Below are 21,045 nucleotides of genomic sequence, written 5' to 3' on the forward strand. Positions count from 1 at the left end.
TACGTATAGACATTTCCCCACTGATTGTGTCTGTCCTGTTCCTGGAGAGAGACCTTGACCAACTCCTTCCCTCCAGCCTCCTCTTTAGCTTTGTCCAGTGGGTCATTCCAGAATAATTCAATACTGTAATGATTAACTTTTCCTACAACTGGGGGAGGTGGACGAGACACTGAAAGAAATTTTATTTATTTACATTACAATGATGTTAACTACACCCGTCCCACTGGAACAAACACATTGCACACCTAAAACTGGTTATATCTGAAAAATTGTATAATTTGAACACTATACTCTTTCTGAATAAAAGTTTTGATCCAGCCTTCTAAATCAAAGATATACTCGTTGCAAAATTGTTGCTCACATCAAATTCTATAATCCCCATTCTTAATCTGTGTTACTTTGTCTGAGCACCATGACTCATCTCCTAATCAAAACACACATATGTGTTAACATTGTGATAAAATAATAACAGAACATACTCTTAACAATTTTGTAGAAGTAGATGGGGTATATTATATTTGTTTGGTGATTTTGCAAGTGTAAGAAACATAATATAAGACCCTTACACTTGAAAAACTTGTGGTACCCATTACTTATTCTTTTATAGCTGTTTGTAAAAAAAACACCCAAAGACTATGAGTTAATTGAGTTATTAGAACATCTGCATGTAAATATGTCATTATGTTCTGACATAGGCATTGAAAAAGAAAAAGGACTCTTGAAAATCTATATTATTTGTGTACCAGTAAATCAAATTTAATAACAAGTAATGTCTCAAGTTTCAGAAGTTTCAATGAAGCAATTCAACCACCTTCAGAAATTTACATATAGCCTGTGATTCAACTGTGATTAGAAAAAGAATACTGTCAGTCCATTTAATTCTTCGTTATTGAACTGATTATTTATATTTACAATATTCTGAATTGGACAGAAATAAACACAATCACTGCCTAAATCATGATAAATACATGGATACAGACATCATATCGTCAATATTTTATCAGCTCTTATCATGTCCTTGTTTCCTAAGACTGTGTTTTAATCTCTCATTTTTAAATGTTAAATCGCTAGATAGTTTGATAATGACTGACCCGGTTGTCACTTTAACTCAACGAAACAAATTGGTATTTTGCTTTACAAATAAACTATGCCTATCTGAACTTGTGGTGAATAGAGCTAATGTTTTTAAAACTCCGACTTTTGTCACGGTAGTTTGTTTTTTTTTAATTTTCTATCATTTCTGTGCCATCTCTATCAGATTATAGACTTTGAAGTCTTACATGCCATGAACATAAAAAACTTGATTTATTTTCCGATATTAAACTACAATAATCAATCTTGCAGTACACCACAATAATTTTTTACAAACTTCTATAAAATTGTTGTATTATGTGCATTAAACATGTTAAAGGACATTATGTAAAAAGCACACCAATTTTTCACGAATTTCTAATAAAGATAATTTCATATTAGGCCATCATTAAAAATATTTTTGTTTGATGTACTCCGACCCACATTTTTCAAGGTGGGTCGGTAAGTAGGTTGTTGGTTTTTTGGTGTGTTTTTTAAATGTCATGAATTTTTTTTTTTTATATTTTCTTTCAAAATAAAGAGAATTTTCTATTTTTCAAGATAACCAAAAAAAAAAAAAAATAATAAATTAAAAAAAAATGAAATTTTAAATTGCTGAAAAAAATGATCAGGTAGGAGCAAATTTGACGGGTCGGTCGGAGTACATCAAACAAATCCATTTTTATTTTTGGCCTTATGTACATTAAACATGTTATAGAAATTATATAAAAAAGTTCAAATTTAAATATAAATTAGCACAACTCTCATTGCAAAGAAGAATATATATATGGGCATGACCCTAAGTATTGCATAATCATTCTGAATGGTATTTCACTCAATGCTGATATTGCTGTTCATACTGGGTATACAAATGTGATATCAAATCACTTTGAAAAACACAGACCTATCAAATACCTACACAATAAAACACAAATTTGTGTTAAATTTCTAGGCTCTATATACATTAATTAAAATAATTAAAATTTTCATGTTAACTTTGTAAAAATAATAAATATTCAAGCATGATAAATACAAAGTTAAAGAATCGACATTTTAATAAATATTAATCTGACATTACACAAGAAATATGCACGTAAAAGCAAATGGGTCACATGTGAAATGTAAATTGTTAACATCTTCAATATGTACAATCTTTCAATTTCATTCATACTAATAAGGTTATAAACATTAACACAATGATTTTGTGCAACCTATTTAAGAATAATCATTTAATGTAACATCGCTATGATGTTGTGTTTAAATCGTATGATCTGGAATTCATCTTATGTATTGATAACGATCTTTTCTGCTAGAACATAAGTACTTCCTGTCAACAGTAAACAAACCGTGTGCAGCACATTAACTAGAACAAACACAATATCATCTATTTTAGCTCTAGTCACTTTAAAACATCAGTGGGTTTATACTTACGTGACATTGGAAAATAAGCTCCTGTCAAAATGTACAATCCACACGTCTAACACAAATACAGAATGCTGTCGTCAGTCAGCCTTGCTTGTCAGCGCTCTTTCCCTTGAAACACTCTTTTGGAATGGAGGTAAAAAAAAATAAATTAAATTCTGAGACAGTGCGTTCTTCAAATTATTCCAATAAAAATTACATGGCAGCTATATAGATAATTTTTGACTGATCATCAATACACTAGTATCAATCTGATTTCATAGTTATGCTAAATACAATTTAGAATTATTACTTACAGATTAAATCCATCCTCGGGTAGAAGAAACTGTGTTTCATATTATGGCAGCTTAAAAGCGTCATAATGTCCAGAGATCCGTGTTTGCCCAACTCTCTATTTTGTATTGCTTGTGGGAGTTATGAGATTGATCACTGTTCGTTATCTTCGCCTTTCATGTATATATATTTTTATGCTTCCGGAATCGAAGATTCGGAAGACTATAGTGGGGTTGCTGTTGTTTTTTTTGTTTTTTTTGGAGGAGACTTACCCGTCTGTCTGTGGCAAAAAAGATTGACTTGGTCACATTATTTACACCATAAGAGATCTGTGTCTGTAACTGCCGATCCCTTTTATGGATAAATAAATGCAGTAGGTCTTAATACTACGAATTGAGGGCCACTTTAAAACCATGCACAGTTTGTTAGTCTTAAACGCATTGAACATTGCACATGAAGTTTACAATGTTCAAAACGTGAAAAGGGGTTCTTTTACAAGTTTATAGATTTTATCTGTAAAATAAAAAAGCTCGTACACATGTCGCCCGAGTTAAAAGAAGACAAAAGTTACATTCAGGCCTTTTTGTGTATTGTTAAGGTATGGTCCCATCCCTCTCTCTCTCTCTCTCTCTCTCTCTCTCTCTCTCTCTCTCTCTCTCTCTCTCTCATGACAAAAGCCTATATCGTCAGACGGAGTGTTTCATACCACGCCATTTCAAGGTTGCTTCGACTTATTTGAGAACTAAAGTGCATGCATTATCTCTATGTTCCCAAATCCAATACAATACGTCTACTGTCCGTCTCTCCACATTCGTCAATAACCAAGGTCAATACTAAGGTGTCTACATGCACAGTGGAGGTATCGATATACACAGTGGAGAGGATCGATATACACAGTGGAGGTATCGATATACACAGTGGAAGAGATCGATATATACAGTGGAGGTATCGATATACACAGTAGAGGTATCGATATACACAGTGGAGGTATCGATATACACAGTGGAAGAGATCAATATACACAGTGGAGGTATCGATATACACAGTGGAAGAGATCAATATACACAGTGGAGGAGATCGATATACACAGTGGAGGTATCGATATACACAGTGGAAGAGATCAATATACACAGTGGAGGTATCGATATACACAGTGGATGTATCGATATACACAGTGGAGGTATCAATATACACAGTAGAGGTATCGATATACACAGTGGAGGTATCGATATACACAGTGGAGGTATCTATATACACTGTGGAGGTATCGATATACACAGTGGAGGTATCTATATACACTGTGGAGGTATCGATATACACAGTGGAAGAGATCAATATACACAGTGGAGGTATCGATATACACAGTGGAGGAGATCGATATATACAGTGGAGGTATCGATATACACAGTGGAGGTATCGATATACACAATGGAGGTATCGATATACACAGTGGAGGTATCGATATACACAGTGGAAGAGATCAATATACACAGTGGAGGTATCGATATACACAGTGGAGGAGATCGATATATACAGTGGAGGTATCGATATACACAGTGGAGGTATCGATATACACAATGGAGGTATCGATATACACAGTGGAAGAGATCAATATACACAGTGGAGGTATCGATATACCCAGTGGAGGTATCGATATACACAGTGGAGGTATCGATATACACAGTGGAGGAGATCGATATACACAATGGAGGTATCGATATACACAGTGGAAGAGATCAATATACACAGTGGAGGTATCAATATACACAGTAGAGGTATCGATATACACAGTGGAGGTATCGATATACACAGTGGAAGAGATCGATATACACAGTGGAGGTATCGATATACACAGTGGATGTATAGTTTTTATTGGTGGAAGAAAGAACCCAGATACAATGTACCTGAGAAGAGACCACCGACCTTCCGAAAGTAAACTGGGAAACTTTCTCACTTACCGGCGCGAGCGGGATTCGAACTCGTGCCGACAGAGGTGAGAGGCCGTGTGACTTTGAGCGCGATGCTCTAACCACTCGGCCACGGAGGCCCCCTATACACAGTGGAGGTATCTATATACACAGTGGATATATCGATATACACAGTGGAGGAGATCGATATACACAGTGGAGGTATCGATATATACAGTATATAACTGTCTTGATTCAAAAACTGATCATACGCAGAACAAGCCCGTGCGTATCGAACCAGTTGAGATATATACACACCATATGCATGTGATAATGAAATATTGCTACATAAATATGGAAAGTTGACGATGGAGAAGCTAACTTCATCCCGTTTGTCATAGAGTTGAGTTGTCAGTTTAATTTGCCGTTAATATCTACGATCAATAAAATATTTAAGTATCATGCAGAAGTGGACGACTCTTTGGTGTCTTTCATTTCGAGTTCACTAGGATATATCGAATCGACACATGAATCAAAAGTTAGTATTGTTAATAGATAAAACGTCGTCGATATATCTATACGTCGAATTGAAGGCCAAAGCAAAAGATATTTTTGTTCTCACATAGAAATTCTTGAATGAATTCTGCTTCATTCGATATTGTAAACAGGTCAGCTAACAGGAGAGCACAATTAGTGCCCATAAGAATTCCAACAGACTGTTGGAAGACCTGATCACCAAAGACTACGAAGATATTGCTAACGAGGAACTCTAGCACATTTTTTTATTTTAAGTTCAGAGTACGTGTGCGTGGAATCAGAGTGGTGTTTAACAAAATAATTATTTGGATGACTGATCACTAGATATGAATATTTCCGTTTTCTATTTTTGTTGAAGAAGCAATTGTCTATCATGTCAAAAATTCTAGTCTTTAATTCATCGTGAGGAATGGTCATGTAAAGTATTGAATAGTCATGCGTTTTGATGTTGTTGAATTGAGAAAAGTTTTCCGATTTCAAGTTTACTAAAAGTTCTTTAGAATTTTGTAGAATCCACATTTGATTTATATGTAGTCGCACAGTACATTTGAAGTTTCTCTTCACAGCTGTTAATAAAAATTCATTGAAATCTTTATCCTCAATTATTTATATTTCCGCCTATACTAACACTGAGAATAGACGTGATTAAAGCGGCGTTAGCTGTCATTTTGTCACCAAAAATGTTATTCAATGATTGATTGAATGAATATTGTTTTACGCCCTTCTCGAGAATATTTCACTCATATGGAGACGTCACCACTGCCAGTAAAGGGCTGCAAAATTTCGGCCTATGTTTGGCGCTTACGACTTTGAGCAGGAAGGGATCTTTATCGAGCCACACCTGCCGTGATCCGGGACTTCGGGTTTTGCGGTTTCATCCGAAGGACCGCCCCATTTAGTCGCCTTCTACGACAAGCAAGGGGTACTGAGGACCTATTCTAACCCGGATCCCATCTTATATATATATTTCAGTAATAACACCAATATTTGAAAACCCTCAAAACAGGCACAAGGATATATGTGATTTGCGTGATATCTTGCAATTACAATATAATTCGTCCCTATATATTTCTTTACACTATAGTGGTTATCTAGCCTAGGTTTAGTAGGTTTACCTTCTGTTTGTACAAAATAACTGTTTCCATTACGGTGGTCATTGATATATATCCATTGAGAGATTTTGAAGATTCAATTCAATTATTTATTGATTCATCAAGCATGTTGGCATACAATCATGTTACACAATATGAGATATATAATGGCAATAAACTAATTACTAACAGTTCATTTACATATATGTAAATACAAGTATATATTTGATATGTACCTGTGATATTAGACTATGTATGCAATTTAGTATTGCATATTACATAAATTAAATGTAGTTATAGCACTCTACTTTTGGTGCGCAATTCAAAACATTCATGTAAAAATTCACAAAACCTTCTAGAATGAACTACATTGACAGGATTGCATAGTACTTTACAGTGGTTTTCCTTTGATATATCATCGTTTGAATTGTAGATGTTCAAAGGGTAATATTTCTTTCTTATATCTTTATACTTAAAGCAGATAAATATTATTACTCTCACTTTCACAGCACTAAGTAAAAAGGCAGAGTCTGTGTATGCTCTTACCTTATTAAGACCCCACAAATTTGTTGAAATTTTGAATCGAGTTTAAAATATCATTTCTAAATGATTTTCATTGACTTATTATCAATATTTTATGAATAAGATCGATTTGAAAATTGGACTTAAATATATTCCCAGTTTATGGTCAGGGGGCCTGGATGAGTTCTTTGAAAAAGAGGGCTAAGTTTTTTATGGGAGATGCATCGTCCGATACCCCAAGTGTTTCTCATCGATTCTCTCCATAATCACATGATTGAGGGTGCGTATATACATGTGCACTCAAGACGTACCGTGGTTTGCGACGAAAGGGGTTGTGTTGAAGGGGTGGGGTGCTAAGGTAAACACTATGAACCACGACCCCCTGGTTTACTGTCTATAAAAAAAAACGAATGTAAGACTTTTTACACGTTATATTGTGATCACATTACTGTCTGGCAAAAGAAGATGCGGGATTGTTTCTCGTAGTTATTGACTAATAAGGGGCTCCATACAATACATACAGTTATAGCGGAGTATTTAAACAGAAAATATTTAAAGTTTTTGTATTTCACATAAAATTGATTCAGGTAGTTAAAAAAGCATCGTCATGAGTTTTGTTTTCGTGAACACATCTAAAAAGTTATAACGTTAATATTATTCCAGATCGAATATTCGGCAATCGACTTATCTATTATTTGAAATGTCAACATAGGTTTTGAAAAGTTTAATTAGGTTGGAAAACTGGTGTTGTATTCGGAAATATCAGCATTACACCCACTTTTCAGAACAATGAAAGCATAGAGAAGATTTTATATAAGGTAAATACACTCATTAATGATAAATTAAACATTATTTTACCGAAAAAGGAAATAAGTTTAACATTCTTATTTGACCCAATTTGCCAGCGTGTTACTGTGTCATAATCTTATGATAACGTAAGAGTCTTCTTCATCTGTCAACATCAATGGTATTTGTGTCAGTTTAGTACTGGTTTACGTGAAACAAATGGTCTATATAAGTACGGTATTGATAATCTCTTAATACTCATAATTATGACCGAATTTTCTCTGTAAATACTTAAAAATATATGATTAAATAAAATTGTGTTATTTTTAAAACGACCGTAGATATTATTGTCACAAATTCATAACTCAGCGAAACTTATCTTCTCAAGTATGTGATATGTTAGCTTACACTTCAGTTTATATATACAGCTTCAATATTACCCTGTATCTGTGGGGATCCGGGTTAGAATAGGTCCTCAGTACCCCCTTGCTTGTCGTAAGAGGTGACTAAATGGGGCGGTCCTTCGGATGAGACCTCAAAAACCGAGGTCCCGTATCTCAGTAAGTGTGGCACGATAAAGATCCCATCTTGCTCAATGGCCATAAGCGCCTAGCATAGGCCTAAATTTTGCAGCCCTTCACCGGCAGTGGTGACGTCTACATATGAGTGAAATATTCTCGAGAGAGACGTTAAACAATATTTAATTAATCAATCAATATTACCAGGTAGTAGTTACAATCTCTATATTTAGCTACAAAGCTTTATAAAGCTATTTGAAATAGCCCTATTGAGCTATTTCAAATCTTTACTCAATTTCTAAAAGCTTTTATAAAAATCAAATTTCACTGAGTGAAAATATTTCACCCTTGTACTCTATACAACACATTGTAAACAAAAAATTGTCTCTTAAGCTACGTCCTTAGAAAGAACTTTGATTCAAAGTTGTCAAATGTTTAGGATTTTTTTAAACAGCAATAATTATCCAATCTTCGGCAAAGAACAAAAGTGATTGAGGATCAAAAGAATAATGGATTGGCAATCAGATTCCACATTGTAAAGTCATCATACTTATCTATGCCTCAATGTGCACAGGGTAGTGGACAGTTTACAAACACAAAAAAATTATCTTTTCATGAAAATTCTTAGAATGACATAGTATTGTTATGAACTCTAATTAGAACAGTGTTGTGGTCAGTTCAAAGTATAAGCATACATGTTCAAATATTATTATGCAACTGTTTGGCTATACCATTGCACTTAAGAAATTCAATCTAAACTAGCCTGATATAGCTATTTCAAATAGCTTTTATAAAGCTATTTAACATAATAAAGCTGTGTAGAGCTCTAAATATAGAGATTGTACTAGACCTGATTACAAGTGATGACTCTTGTATTGAGATAAAAAAAAAACAACAAAAAAAACCAACTTCTTACTACTAAACATTTAGACCATTGTTTATCCAAAGTGTCTTACAGTGAAAAAAAAAATTGCAAGTGTTGAAGTATGTATAAATTCTAAGATATTGTTTGTATAGTGGTAATTGAAAAACTCATTTTGAACCTCTCTGCAGTTGACATCCAAAAGCTGTCAATACTTGCTTGAAATGTTTTGTCTACATTGGTTTGTTTTCAGTAACTATTTTTATGTAGGAATTATTTCATAGACTGGTAACCTTAGTCATTGTGTGGCTTTGTGTTCATTGCTGTTTGCTGGAAAATATGAATGAAAATAAAATGAATGCAATGCCAATAAATTGATCAAAACAAAGACCTTGGAATCATACAGTATTTACAACAAGATCCCTGAAGCCTATGAATCAGGAGATCGAGTTTTGGTGTTGAAAGAAATTTTTTTTTTATATATAATTATGTTATGTTCTATATATGAAAGGTGAAGATAACGAACAGTGATCAATCTCATAAATCCCATATATAAAATAAAATGCCCTTCATCAGCTGTAAATAATGGGTCAAGAAATGATAGCAATGTTCAATATATACAATAAAGCCTTTTAAACATGGTTAAAATGAACCAGAAAGGGAAAAAAGTATACAATTTAGATGCATTATTTAAAGGAAATGTATGAAACTTGACTAAAGCCTTTCACTTCTTTAGCATAGGCCATAGCTATAAGGGCTGTCTATTTTCTCCTGGCCAGTACTGTTCTTTCTAGTTATTAGTTGTCTCCAGCCCCACTGTCCTCCTCCAGTGCCCTTTATGGGTCTGTCCTGCCCCTCTTCCACTGGCCTCGTTTATTCCATCGTATTGCTTGACATACTGTTGGAGTCTTTTTTAAATGTGTCCTCACCATCTATTTTTTGGTTTATCAATTTTTTTGAGTTCTGGGTTTGTTCTTTTTCCATAGATTGTCATTAGAATCTGGAGGATGTTTCTCAAGTATTGATCAATGTTTAAAGCCTATAATATGAAATGTTGCTTTTGTTGGAACACATGTGATCATGTGTTGTTTTATTTTGTAGATAAATATGCTTAGATGATACACAACTAGTATAACATGTGTTCACAGTTTGGAATTTGATAGAATAATTTGGTCATTTTGTTTAATATTGAACTGAATTTTTCATTGGGTTGGGATAATGTTTTCACATCGGATGCACATTAACTGTTTATTACATAATCAATTTTGTACATTTTTTTCACATCGGATGCACATTGACTGCTCTGTACATAATCAGTTTATACATTTATCTTGAACTATTGTACATGTACTATACACATATGTAATTTTACAGTTTCACAAATTCATTAAGAAGTTTAGAAAATACATGTTAGGACTTTCAAAGGTAGAGGATCCAAGACATTAAAAACCAACGCCTGCAGGTTGCTCATTCAGCAAGATATCAGATGACTGGAAATGGGGAAGGGAGTTTGTCGTTTCCTGCTGGTAGTGTTCAAAATTTCGAAGCAAGTCTGGACGGGAAAGAGTTAAACCTCTCACTACCCCACATCTCTGTCACTGACTCATAATAAAAACTGGAGAATGTAGACATAAAGCAATAATTTGTTCAATGAAACTGCATTACATGATTTGGCGACAGCTAGTGACTACCCTGTCACAGACAAGATCTGTCTGAAATCTTGAGTGTTCTAATTGTTCATCTTCCTTACATTACGTCCTTAACAAGGAAGAAAAAGTATGAGAGTTTATAGAGCAATTAAGGAAAGTTTATTATTATTATTATTTTTTTTTTCATTTTTGTGATATTTTTTTAAATTGAAAAGTAACATGCAACATTGCACATGGTGTTTTAATACAGAATACGAATGTGACATATCACTGACAGTCAATGGGAAGAGATGTAAATTACAATTAGTGGTGTGAACAATGATACAATCGGATTTCTTGAGAAGGTAGATGCCGATGGCAATTTTTCACCATGAACATACTACACTTCATTACATTCAATTATGTGTAGTACCCAGTGATAACAATATAATAAGTGACGTGTATTTTATTAACATTCCTCCTTGTTATCATGACATTTACATCATTGACCAGTATAATTTTCATCCTAGTTTAAAGATCTTCATGTTGAAATTGAACAACATTATTATTTCCACAAATTTTTGGATTAATTCAGTCTTAAGGATTCTGTACCATTAGAACACCAGAGAAAATCAGGTTTACTTAATTCTGTTACTCATAGCCATTTGACATTTACGGTTATTTCTGTACAGCATTTATAAATTGAAATGCCTACAGAGTAACTAAAATATGATATACTCTAAATTTTCTATTCAGAATATTTTTTTTCAAATATTGATTAGGTAAAGGAACTTTGACGAAAACAATTATATACTATGGTTAGTAATTAAGCATTCCAGAATGTTTGGAATTTACCGAAGTATTGAATATGGCCTGCTGTGATGTTTTATAATCACAGATCTTTTATGATGAGGATGAGTCTTCTTTACCAGTTTACCTGAAATTTTTACACATTTATACAATCTATGAGACTATGACTGTGTTAGTCATCTTCCGATTTCAACATTTATGAAATATTCATCCATCATCATGTCTTTTCAAGAAGTCATTTTAAAAGAGACTCTTACTTTGCCTTGTGGATAAAGTGCTTTTAGTATTTTCCACTATTTTTTTTTGAAATTGCTAGTAAGCATAGTGGTAATGTAATGTAGATGAATTAAAATTTTGTGAGAACTTTATTTTCATGTCAGTTAGCAGGGTTGTCTTGACATGAAAAATTGTTCTCATCGATAATTTTGTACTTACTGGTAATACATGGTGACAAATTAAACAAAATTTTCTTGGAGGTAAAATAAATCTGATAAGACGAGATCATGGAAATTAAGTGTGGTGAAAAATAAGAAATTCATGATATTAACTTCTGTAGAAACAAAAAAAGAAAAAACCAAACTTCTGCATCATATTCAAAATCTGTGGATGAGTGGATAGTCTGTTGACAAGGGCGAACAAGCCTGCTACATGCTGTACAATTATTTGTCCTTGAACAGAATGCTACACAGCAATTTTATGGTTTATCAGTCACCTGCTGTACATAGAAGGAAAAATTTATCGTTGCATATTGAGTGTTCAGAATTCATTTTGTGATAGTGTGGCAAATTAGGTTACCAAAAAGACTGAAATATTGATTGCTTTTATCACAGCAAACCAGATTAGATTTATCATTTAGCACACCGTGGCACCTTTTGGTTGTAAAATGCCATACATGTACATGTATGTATAATAGTGATGTATAAGTGTTGTTATGCATGTGATGATCCACTTGTGATGTAATTTGAACTCTTTTTTTTCCTTCTTTTTTATAAATATGAAGAGGCAAATGTACGTCCTAGGTTGATGTTATTAAAGTGTAATGTATTCAAGCTCATGTATTTCTTGTAAATGTTTAGTATCTCACTATTTAACTATGCAGCTTTGAATGATATGCAGGTGATGTTTTCTGTTTGAAGGTGATTCTAGTACAGTATATACTTATTTATAACAATGCTTATTCAATGTTTTGATATCATGTATTGGAATTTGCTTGCCTCAGCATGGAATTAATTTCAAGTGAATATGATGATGTTTATTCAGTCTTCCAGATGGTGCAAAATAATTCGAACAAGCAGTGTTTGAATGAAATGTCAGTTGAGTAAGACTAAATGAATTTTGTTTTATTTTGGAACAGATAGTCCAAAATGTCTGATGAGGAAGTCCTGTTTGATGATGTTTATGACATTTGGGAGACCATTGGCAAGTAAGTAAAGATGCTTATTCAGACATATGATGTTTAGACATTTAGAATAGGTGGGTATTGGTTAGCTTCATCCTCTGCATGTACTTTGTACACGTATATTGGTAGACATCTGTTAACGTTGAGGTAGTCCCATACACCAATTCAAAACTTACATTTTAAAAAAAAATGACATTAAAGACCCCCCCCCTCCCCAGAAGACTGTTTATTAACACAAAAGGTAGCTTGTTTTAAATTTATGAACACCTTCTGCAGAATATTTGCTATTGTATTACCAAATTAATAGAACTGCAAAAATCACCAATAGATATACCAATGAAAAAAACTGCAAAAAGTTCTGAAAATTGAATGAAAATAAAAATGTTGTTTGGTTTCATTGAGATCAAACTTTTGAGGAAATAAACCATGCATGAAATATTATAAGATTATGGACTGTTTAGTAGGGAGACTTCACATATATTATCAGATCTGAGTAGGGTTATCACCCTTGAGCTAATTCCACTCAGATCTGGTAATTTGTGATGCCTGTTTACTAAACAGTCCATAGTAGTTTTATTATCCTGAAGAATCTTAATTTCAAGAATCTCAAGTATCTAAATTTTCAACCTGTTCTCCTACTGACTTCTCTGATGCCACACTCAGAAAATAGGTCAGCAGACGACACTCAACATCATTGCTAGAATTCAGTGTTTACCGGACCCACATTTTAATATATTTTTATATCGGAGTTACATCACTTGTGCTAATGTGTTGTCATCTGAAGGGAGACAACACAGCTGTTACTCTGAGGGAGACATCAGGTATTGTTTTCCTGCACCTGACATTCGACCAATATGACTATTATACTGAAGGATGATGAATTTTATACCAATGTCTGTGGTGAAAAGCCCCAACCACCCCACCATCATCACACACACACACACACACCATTTTCACATCATCTGAAATCTCTGATGGGTAGAATTGGAAGTCTCTACAACTGTGCACAAATTAAATTCTAAAGTTTGTAACTTATAATGAAAAGACTGACTGGAAAATCGTTGTCTCCCAATACTTGCTAAATCTATCGTCCAAAGCAAATTCAATTAGCAGATGATCAATGATATTGTATTGACGGTGATCAGTGATATTGTATTGACGGAATTGAGAAAAAATGGCAAAGCCTTGATTGTTTATATGGAATCAGAGCTGAGCATTGCATTTTTCAGCACAGGAATTTCGGGGTAGGAAAAATGATACTGCCATTTCATCAGATATTCAAGTGCTACTTGCACCAGGTCTGGGATTACCCAGAGGAGTGGCAAGCAATTTCAAAAATTAGATAGGACATTCGTGTAAAAACCGCCAACTTTCTATGACAGCCAGTGTCTGTTACTATAGTAATTGTGGAAATGTATGAATTCTTTGTTAAAATCCTGGTTTAATGAATCTGTATACCTTATTATCCATCACAGGTGCAGGTTGTGAAATCACCACTCTGCACACCATAACAATCTAATGAGACTGATGTATTGTAATACCTTGGGTATTAATGTAGCACATCACCAGTTAGTAGTCAGTACTGAACTCTTCAGTATTCTGATTATTAAGGGGAGAACCGTTGGCACCCAATGCTGATGACACTCAGTGACGGTAGTTATAGGACACTGGTTGGCTAAAAGAGAAGTGGAATTGCAATATAAAATTCCAACCAAGTAGAATAACCAAATTCTTCTAGACAGTCAGATCAATTGGACATGCTGACAGCCAAAGAGAATCCCAAAAATGGAGATATTTTCAAGCCTTTAATATGTATGTGTGTTATTGTATAAACCTCCTATCATTTTATATGGAATTTGGTGGACTCATAAAAAGGATGATAACAATTTACCAACTAACAAGATATCAGGCATTTCTGTGGAGCTTGTAGGCCAGTCCAGGGGGTGTTAACAGGGTCTGTTTTCTGCTTTTGCTTTTCTTGTAACAGTGTCTGCAAAGAAATTGAAAAAAAGACTCAGAAGTTTAGGAAATTATATAAAAGGTTCCAATTGATGATTCACATAAACCGAGAGAGAAAACCCTCCATGCTGTGACACTGTGTTCTAAAAATGAAATGTTTTAATCCGCAAACAAATTCGTGAGACATAAACATGAAATTTTGAATGATAACGAAACAAGGGATGTTGGAGAAATAGTATGATCTAGCTCATTTCCAGTGAATTAATCCAGATCATGAATGAGCTTGGTAGTAGCAGTCTAATTGTGTAATAATAACAACAGTGAGAACAGTATAGTAGGAGATGTGTTCTCAAGCCAACATCAACATTACAAATAACTGATATTGATAAACCTATGGCATGGATCTCACAATCAAAGAATTTTGGCATCATAATCTAGCTGATCATCTTTATAAAGCCGATAACAAGTAATGATTACCAATCTTGAATTCTACGAACTGATGGTGGATCTAGGTATTCATAATTAATTATTCCAGCTTTGTATATACATAGGAAGCCTCTATGATACAGAGTTAATTTAGTGCAAGAAAACCTACGGAAAACATGGAAAAAGCCAAAGACCGTTTAATGCTTTTTCCGTGAAAGAGATTACACGATTTGCTCTTGTTGGACATCGTTGTAGCAAAGCATGTAACATTAATTCCAAACTAGGTGTCATTAGGAATTGCTACTTAGAAAGGATTCACTCTTCTCAGAGCATAACATACAAGGTGTTGGATCATGATAAAATGTGCATACTTCGTGATGAACAGGATTAATTATTTACTGTATTCATTAGAATCTATGAAAGTGATTATATCTCTCAACATGAACGTTTGCATTTCTTTCTTTATTTATTGAAGTTTTCTGTTTGGATTTAAAACTTATGTGTATTTTGTCAACGGTGGAAACCTGAAGGAGAATTACCTAGAGGAAGGTGGATGTGTTATTTATATCCAGTTCTTGTTTGAAAAACTTACCATATTAATAAGGTCTTAAGAATATTGATTGAACGTAGAGGAGTTACATTATTGGCACACTATATCTACCCCGCAGAGGAAAATTGTCATAGTTCAATTATCTCATTAATATTTTATGACTGTGCCTTTCCATTTTTTTTTTCTCTATGAAAAAGTTGTATGTATACATGTATTCCTTGTGAAGTAATAGAAGTTTGGAAAACCATTGATCATCGATCCTCATAAAATGAGATCCTGCAGGGAATATGACCATTACATGCACTGCTTGTTGCAAATTAATTCATCAAAATATGTCTAAAAAATCACCTCATCATAGGAGTTTTACCATATTGTGGAACTGATTTGTTTGGGTGATTTTTCGAAAGGAGTGAATTGATGATATTCAATAGATTAACAATCTTCAACCTTGAATGAAAATTGGAATTGTTCTTTAAAAGAGCCGTTGTTTTCACTTATTTTGAGTGCTTTTTATGAAAATTCGGAGAGCAGGGATTATGGTACTGGATTGGTTTTCCAACCTGCCCAGTCTGCAGTATATTTCTCCTCCCCCCTGCAGCTGCTCAGAACATTTACACTATTCTCTTGGGTGAGTAAAATGTCAAAATGTGTAACATCATTTCCAACTTGTTTATTTCAGGATCTTGTCTGATGAAATATCACCTCCCATATATAATTGAGAGTTTTGGGTGACTGATGAAGCCAGTCATAATTTGTGGGAATATATGTTTATCATCTGATATGTGTTGAGTGATATTAGGGTAGGAGGTCTTGAGAGTTTGATTATCCAATAATGGCATCGGAGGACTTTTTTATTCCTTTGGAAATTTCTGCTAAAATTGAATGTAATGGAAGGCCAGTATGATGAATGCATATATATACATATATACGCATGCGGTGTATAGATTAATAACATATTGTGTACACACATTGACAAATAATGAAAGAATGTCGATCTTTTCTGAAGAAATGAAAAACGCATTGAAAAGGGATACTGTTTTGTTGGTTTACTTGTATACACTACAGAATTTTCCCATTCTTATACATAACAAACAAATGTGGAGGTCTGGCATTCTAAGTAGTCCATCTGTTCTATTCTCCCAACATTGCAGTGTTATGTGTGCAGAATGAAATGAAAAAAGCACTTGGCTATATATTCCTTTGAAGGACATTTTGATGATGGAAAGAAATGTTTGATATTTTTGATATATGAATATAACTTCCCACACAAGATTCTTGATAATGTACGAAGTATTAGCATGTCCCCAGTTTGGTGTCTGTATGAGAAAAGAAAATCAGTGATAAATCTTGTATGAAAATAGATTACAGATTACATGTTATATGGACTTGCAATCCAAATTGGCAGAATCATCTTTCATGAACAAACAGCCAGAAGCAGATGGTCCAGAATTGAAGGTCTAATCCAGATAATTGCAGTTGGAAGTGGAACCCTCCCGTTCTCTGGAGTTTGTTCACTTCCTATCAAATTTATCATGAAATATAAATATTATATGTACATTTCTTCAATGGCTGATGCATCCACCTAAATATTCACTTAATGGGTATCCATCATTGATAGTGAATATGTCTGATCTTCAATGTTCTGTAAGATACTGTTTTTAAACAGAACATTACAAATGATATGACATATAGCACACCGACTATTGATAGGTACTTTACAGTATAGACTATATTCTGCTGATTGGATGGAATATTGAATTGAAAAACTTGGCAAGTGAATCACTTAGTGGTTGTGGTTTTTTTAAAAACTGGAGATGTTTATTCAAATGTCTAAAAATCTGAAAAGGACGATTTGTTGGCCCTATATGATTTAATTAAACAGGTATTGCATTAAAAACTGAATCCTATAATTATTGATTATTGGGAGCTGAAGAATACACCTGAATTCCATATATAGTAAATCAACCGCGGAGCCCAAAACTGAATTTTGTAATAGACAGAAAGTGTCCAATGATTTTTTTTTTTACCATCTTTACAAATGGCTTCTTTGAGACAAGATCAAAAGTCAAAAGTTCACATTTTGATTATGTTTGAGTTAATTGCAAGTCATGTAAACACTAAATGATTCCTTTGTACAGCTAATTCTCAGTCTGTATGTAAACAGTCATTCATTTGATGAGTTGTAAAGGATTAAACCATTTCTCATTGTTTGCTTTAGTTGTCAAAGTAATTATTTAAGAACTCCAAAAGTTCCTTGTAATTCCTCTGTCCCAGAAGACCTCCTAAACATTGAAATTCATCTTTTGTCTGGTGTGTGTTTTTGATGTTTCTTTTGTATGAAAACATGCAGAAAGGGCTAAACATTTATTTCAGATTATTAATGACCCAGACTTTATGCTCTGGAGCTCTGAAACCATGTTACGTTAGCAACCAAAGCACTATTTGCAAGTCAAATAAAATACATTTGTCATGTTTTGCAAGCAGCAGTGAAAAATGTAGCTGGATAGTGAATGAAATTCAATATTCAATCATTCGCAATTCTATTCCGGAAGAGGGGAACCAAATAAGGGTAATTATATAATCATAATGATGGAAGCTCATATTGGAAAGTTATTTGCTGATTGTATGCTGGCTATTGAGAAAACAATGAAAAAGACGTATTCTTATGGTGTTCAATTGCATTGTACTCCATGACTTCTGATCTCTGTAATTGGCAGTTTACATTAATGTTTTCTGTTTACCGGCCACCAAATTTTTATTACTTACTTTTTTAACTCACCTGAGCTAATAACTCGTGTGAAAGTTTTATGGCTCTCCGGACATAAACTTTTGACATTTTTTATTCTCTTTTCAAGAACCAGTAGGTCCTTTTTAACCAAACTAGATCTTGAATAAGGGTATTCTACTTTGTTCAAATGAAGAACCATGTCATTTTCCAAACTGAGAGAAATACGGGTTGTAAGAGTAGAGTCAGGGTGGATTGAAAATATCATCTTCACAGGAACTGCTTTACTAGAGAAGCTGAAACTTGTTAGAGAGCTTTCCAATGATGATTCATGTTCATGTATGTTTCACCATATCTTTGCAAATTGCAGTGATATGTATTTCCTCATGAATGTATAAATGTATGAATTTGATACACGACTACATGATAAATATAGTATGTCTATTTTTTAAAGCAGGGAATTTTGACAGAAAGGAAAGTAGAAGGTAAATAGAAGAAATAAATGTTCATACCCTCATGTATTTTTAAAAATGAAATTATTTTTATTAAACCATAATTCCTGGAGTGAGGATTGGCCCATACAATAATATTTAGATTTTTAGGCCACCTGAGTCACTCAGGTGACCTATTGCCATTGGTCTTTACTGTTATGCGTTTTGTGTCATTTGTTAACAATTTTGCATTTTTAACTTCTTAATGCAATCTACATGTACAAGGCCAAATGTTACCATTTTTAGTGTGAAACATCTCTAGGATAAGAGGAATATAAATTGTGAAATTTATGACCTTACCACCCCTGGGACCTCATGGGTGGAGCTAAATATAATTTAAGTCCATATTTTCAAAAATCTTCTCTACCACCACACATGTGGGGGAAAAACTAAATGCATGGATATTATGTCCACTGCCCTCTACTAAAATTGTGAAATTCATGGCTCCTTGATCAGGGTTTAGGCCCTTGGGCAGAGCCAATATGGCCACATAATAAAAATGTTTAAAAAATTTATTTTTGCTTTTCTACTTTTACAGTTGTGTGAGATAAACTAAATGCCTGGTTATGATGTCCTTAATGTCCTCTTCTTAAACTGTGCAATTCACGTTCCATGGGTCAGAGGTTCAGGGGTGGGTAGGTGGGTGGGGGTTTGGTAGGATGTCAGAATGATTTATATGCTTCCTACTTCTGTAAATGAATAGGAATTGAATGACTGTTTTGAAAGATCATAAACATGTGCACAAAGGACTCCAAATTGAGGCTTGAATGTAAATATGAGGTTTCCTATATGGGTTATGATACTCAGGTGACTGTTGAGGCCCATTGGCCTCTTGTCTTTTAAATTCATGATTGTGTACATTATCTTCAAAAGGATGCAATACAATTATACATGTAGTGTAAATTTGTTTGTTATAACCATGTCAGAAAAGGTGTGCAGTGTTGCCCATGGTCCTCTTCTCTTTGATATTGGTCGCATAGTTTTTATTCTATACTGTATAATATCCAGAATTGCTGTGTTGTAATGTATAAAAACAACATTTGAGATAAATTCATCATAGCAACATTAATTACACAGTGCAATGTATGAACATCTTTATAATGAATATTGAATTGATGGTGGCCATTCTTGTGTTCTGCATGCCACAGGTAATCCCTTAGGCCTAATATTTCTCATTATTTAGAAGGTTTTGTTAATTCATCGGAAGTTTGACATTTCCCAGGATTGACCATTCCCTCCCAATAAAATCTTTATTTCATGGAGGACTCGGAAGAAATGATATCATTAATATAGTTTGGTATATGTACTTCACAAAATTACTTTTGTGGAACATGCAAGCAAATTTTGCGAAATCCTCTTGGAGATGTATACATTGAATTCTTTTTTGTGAAATCAGACTTTTCTGATTTCAGTCAGCAGTGACAGACATTGATAATTGATAGAGTTGTATTTGTTGTATAGAGTTTAGTTTACTTTAGGGGACTCAAGATTTCTCTGATTTACCTCAGGGTACCTGAACCCCATCAAACAAGCACATGTAGTATATCTCTTTCGTGTTATTAATAATAACGGAATATTGATATGTTAACGTAGTTCCACCCTCCTGTCAGTTAGAAGATTTCGCAAAATCAATGATTTAATAAGATTCATGTATGGAAGGAACATAAATTTTGTTGGAGTTTTTTTCAATAGTTATTGTGAAAAGTCTTGTAAACCATAGAATATTTCAAAATTAAGGCTTAAGTTGTATATGAATAATCAATTCTATGTTTCAAAATATTGAATCCAAGGGCAATAACTGTTTTCATGAAATTATTAATCAAGTCCATTATGCGATATATTTCCTTTATTTTCAGAAACATTTTGTATATTTTTTAAAGAAACAGTTTCATGAAATTTTTATGAATACTATTATATCGTTTTAACTAGTTTATGTGAAATTTTGGTAATGCTTAAAGGTTAAGGAGAATTGCAATTTTCTGACGTTGATAACAGATATCTGCATGTATGCTAATTGATAAAAAAAATTATCAATACCGCAACATACTTATTTTACCATTTTTATTCG

At 33.6% G+C, this 21,045-nt stretch overlaps 2 protein-coding genes across 10 annotated transcripts in view; one reads left to right on the plus strand and one right to left on the minus strand.

Annotated features, from left to right (window-relative positions):
* LOC125658793 (fibronectin type 3 and ankyrin repeat domains protein 1-like) overlaps positions 1-2,670 on the minus strand; it is a 28,895-nt gene extending 26,225 nt beyond the window's left edge. The window contains exons 1-2 of one of the 2 annotated variants that reach the window (XM_048890213.2): positions 2,503-2,670; positions 4-169 (exon numbers count right to left, since the gene is read on the minus strand). In XM_048890213.2, coding sequence (XP_048746170.2) covers positions 4-169; positions 2,503-2,509 — 173 coding nt within the window. In that variant the 5' untranslated portion in view covers positions 2,510-2,670. The remainder of the gene's footprint in view (positions 1-3; positions 170-2,502) is intronic. The other variant, XM_048890212.2, reaches the window with a different exon arrangement.
* Positions 2,671-7,509: 4,839 nt separating this feature from the next.
* Positions 7,510-21,045, plus strand: part of LOC125658791 (peripheral plasma membrane protein CASK-like) — a 113,670-nt gene continuing 100,134 nt past the window's right edge. For 5 of the 8 annotated variants that reach the window (XM_048890209.2, XM_056148360.1, XM_056148365.1 and 2 more), the window contains exons 1-2: positions 7,510-7,641; positions 12,782-12,850. In XM_048890209.2, coding sequence (XP_048746166.2) covers positions 12,792-12,850 — 59 coding nt within the window. In that variant the 5' untranslated portion in view covers positions 7,510-7,641; positions 12,782-12,791. Of the gene's footprint in view, positions 7,642-12,454; positions 12,564-12,781; positions 12,851-21,045 lie in introns of those variants that run through there. The other 3 variants (XM_056148361.1, XM_056148364.1, XM_056148359.1) reach the window with 3 other exon arrangements.

The sequence above is a fragment of the Ostrea edulis genome, chromosome 9 (assembly GCF_947568905.1).
Source record: "Ostrea edulis chromosome 9, xbOstEdul1.1, whole genome shotgun sequence".
Taxonomy (NCBI): Eukaryota; Metazoa; Mollusca; class Bivalvia; order Ostreida; family Ostreidae; genus Ostrea; species Ostrea edulis.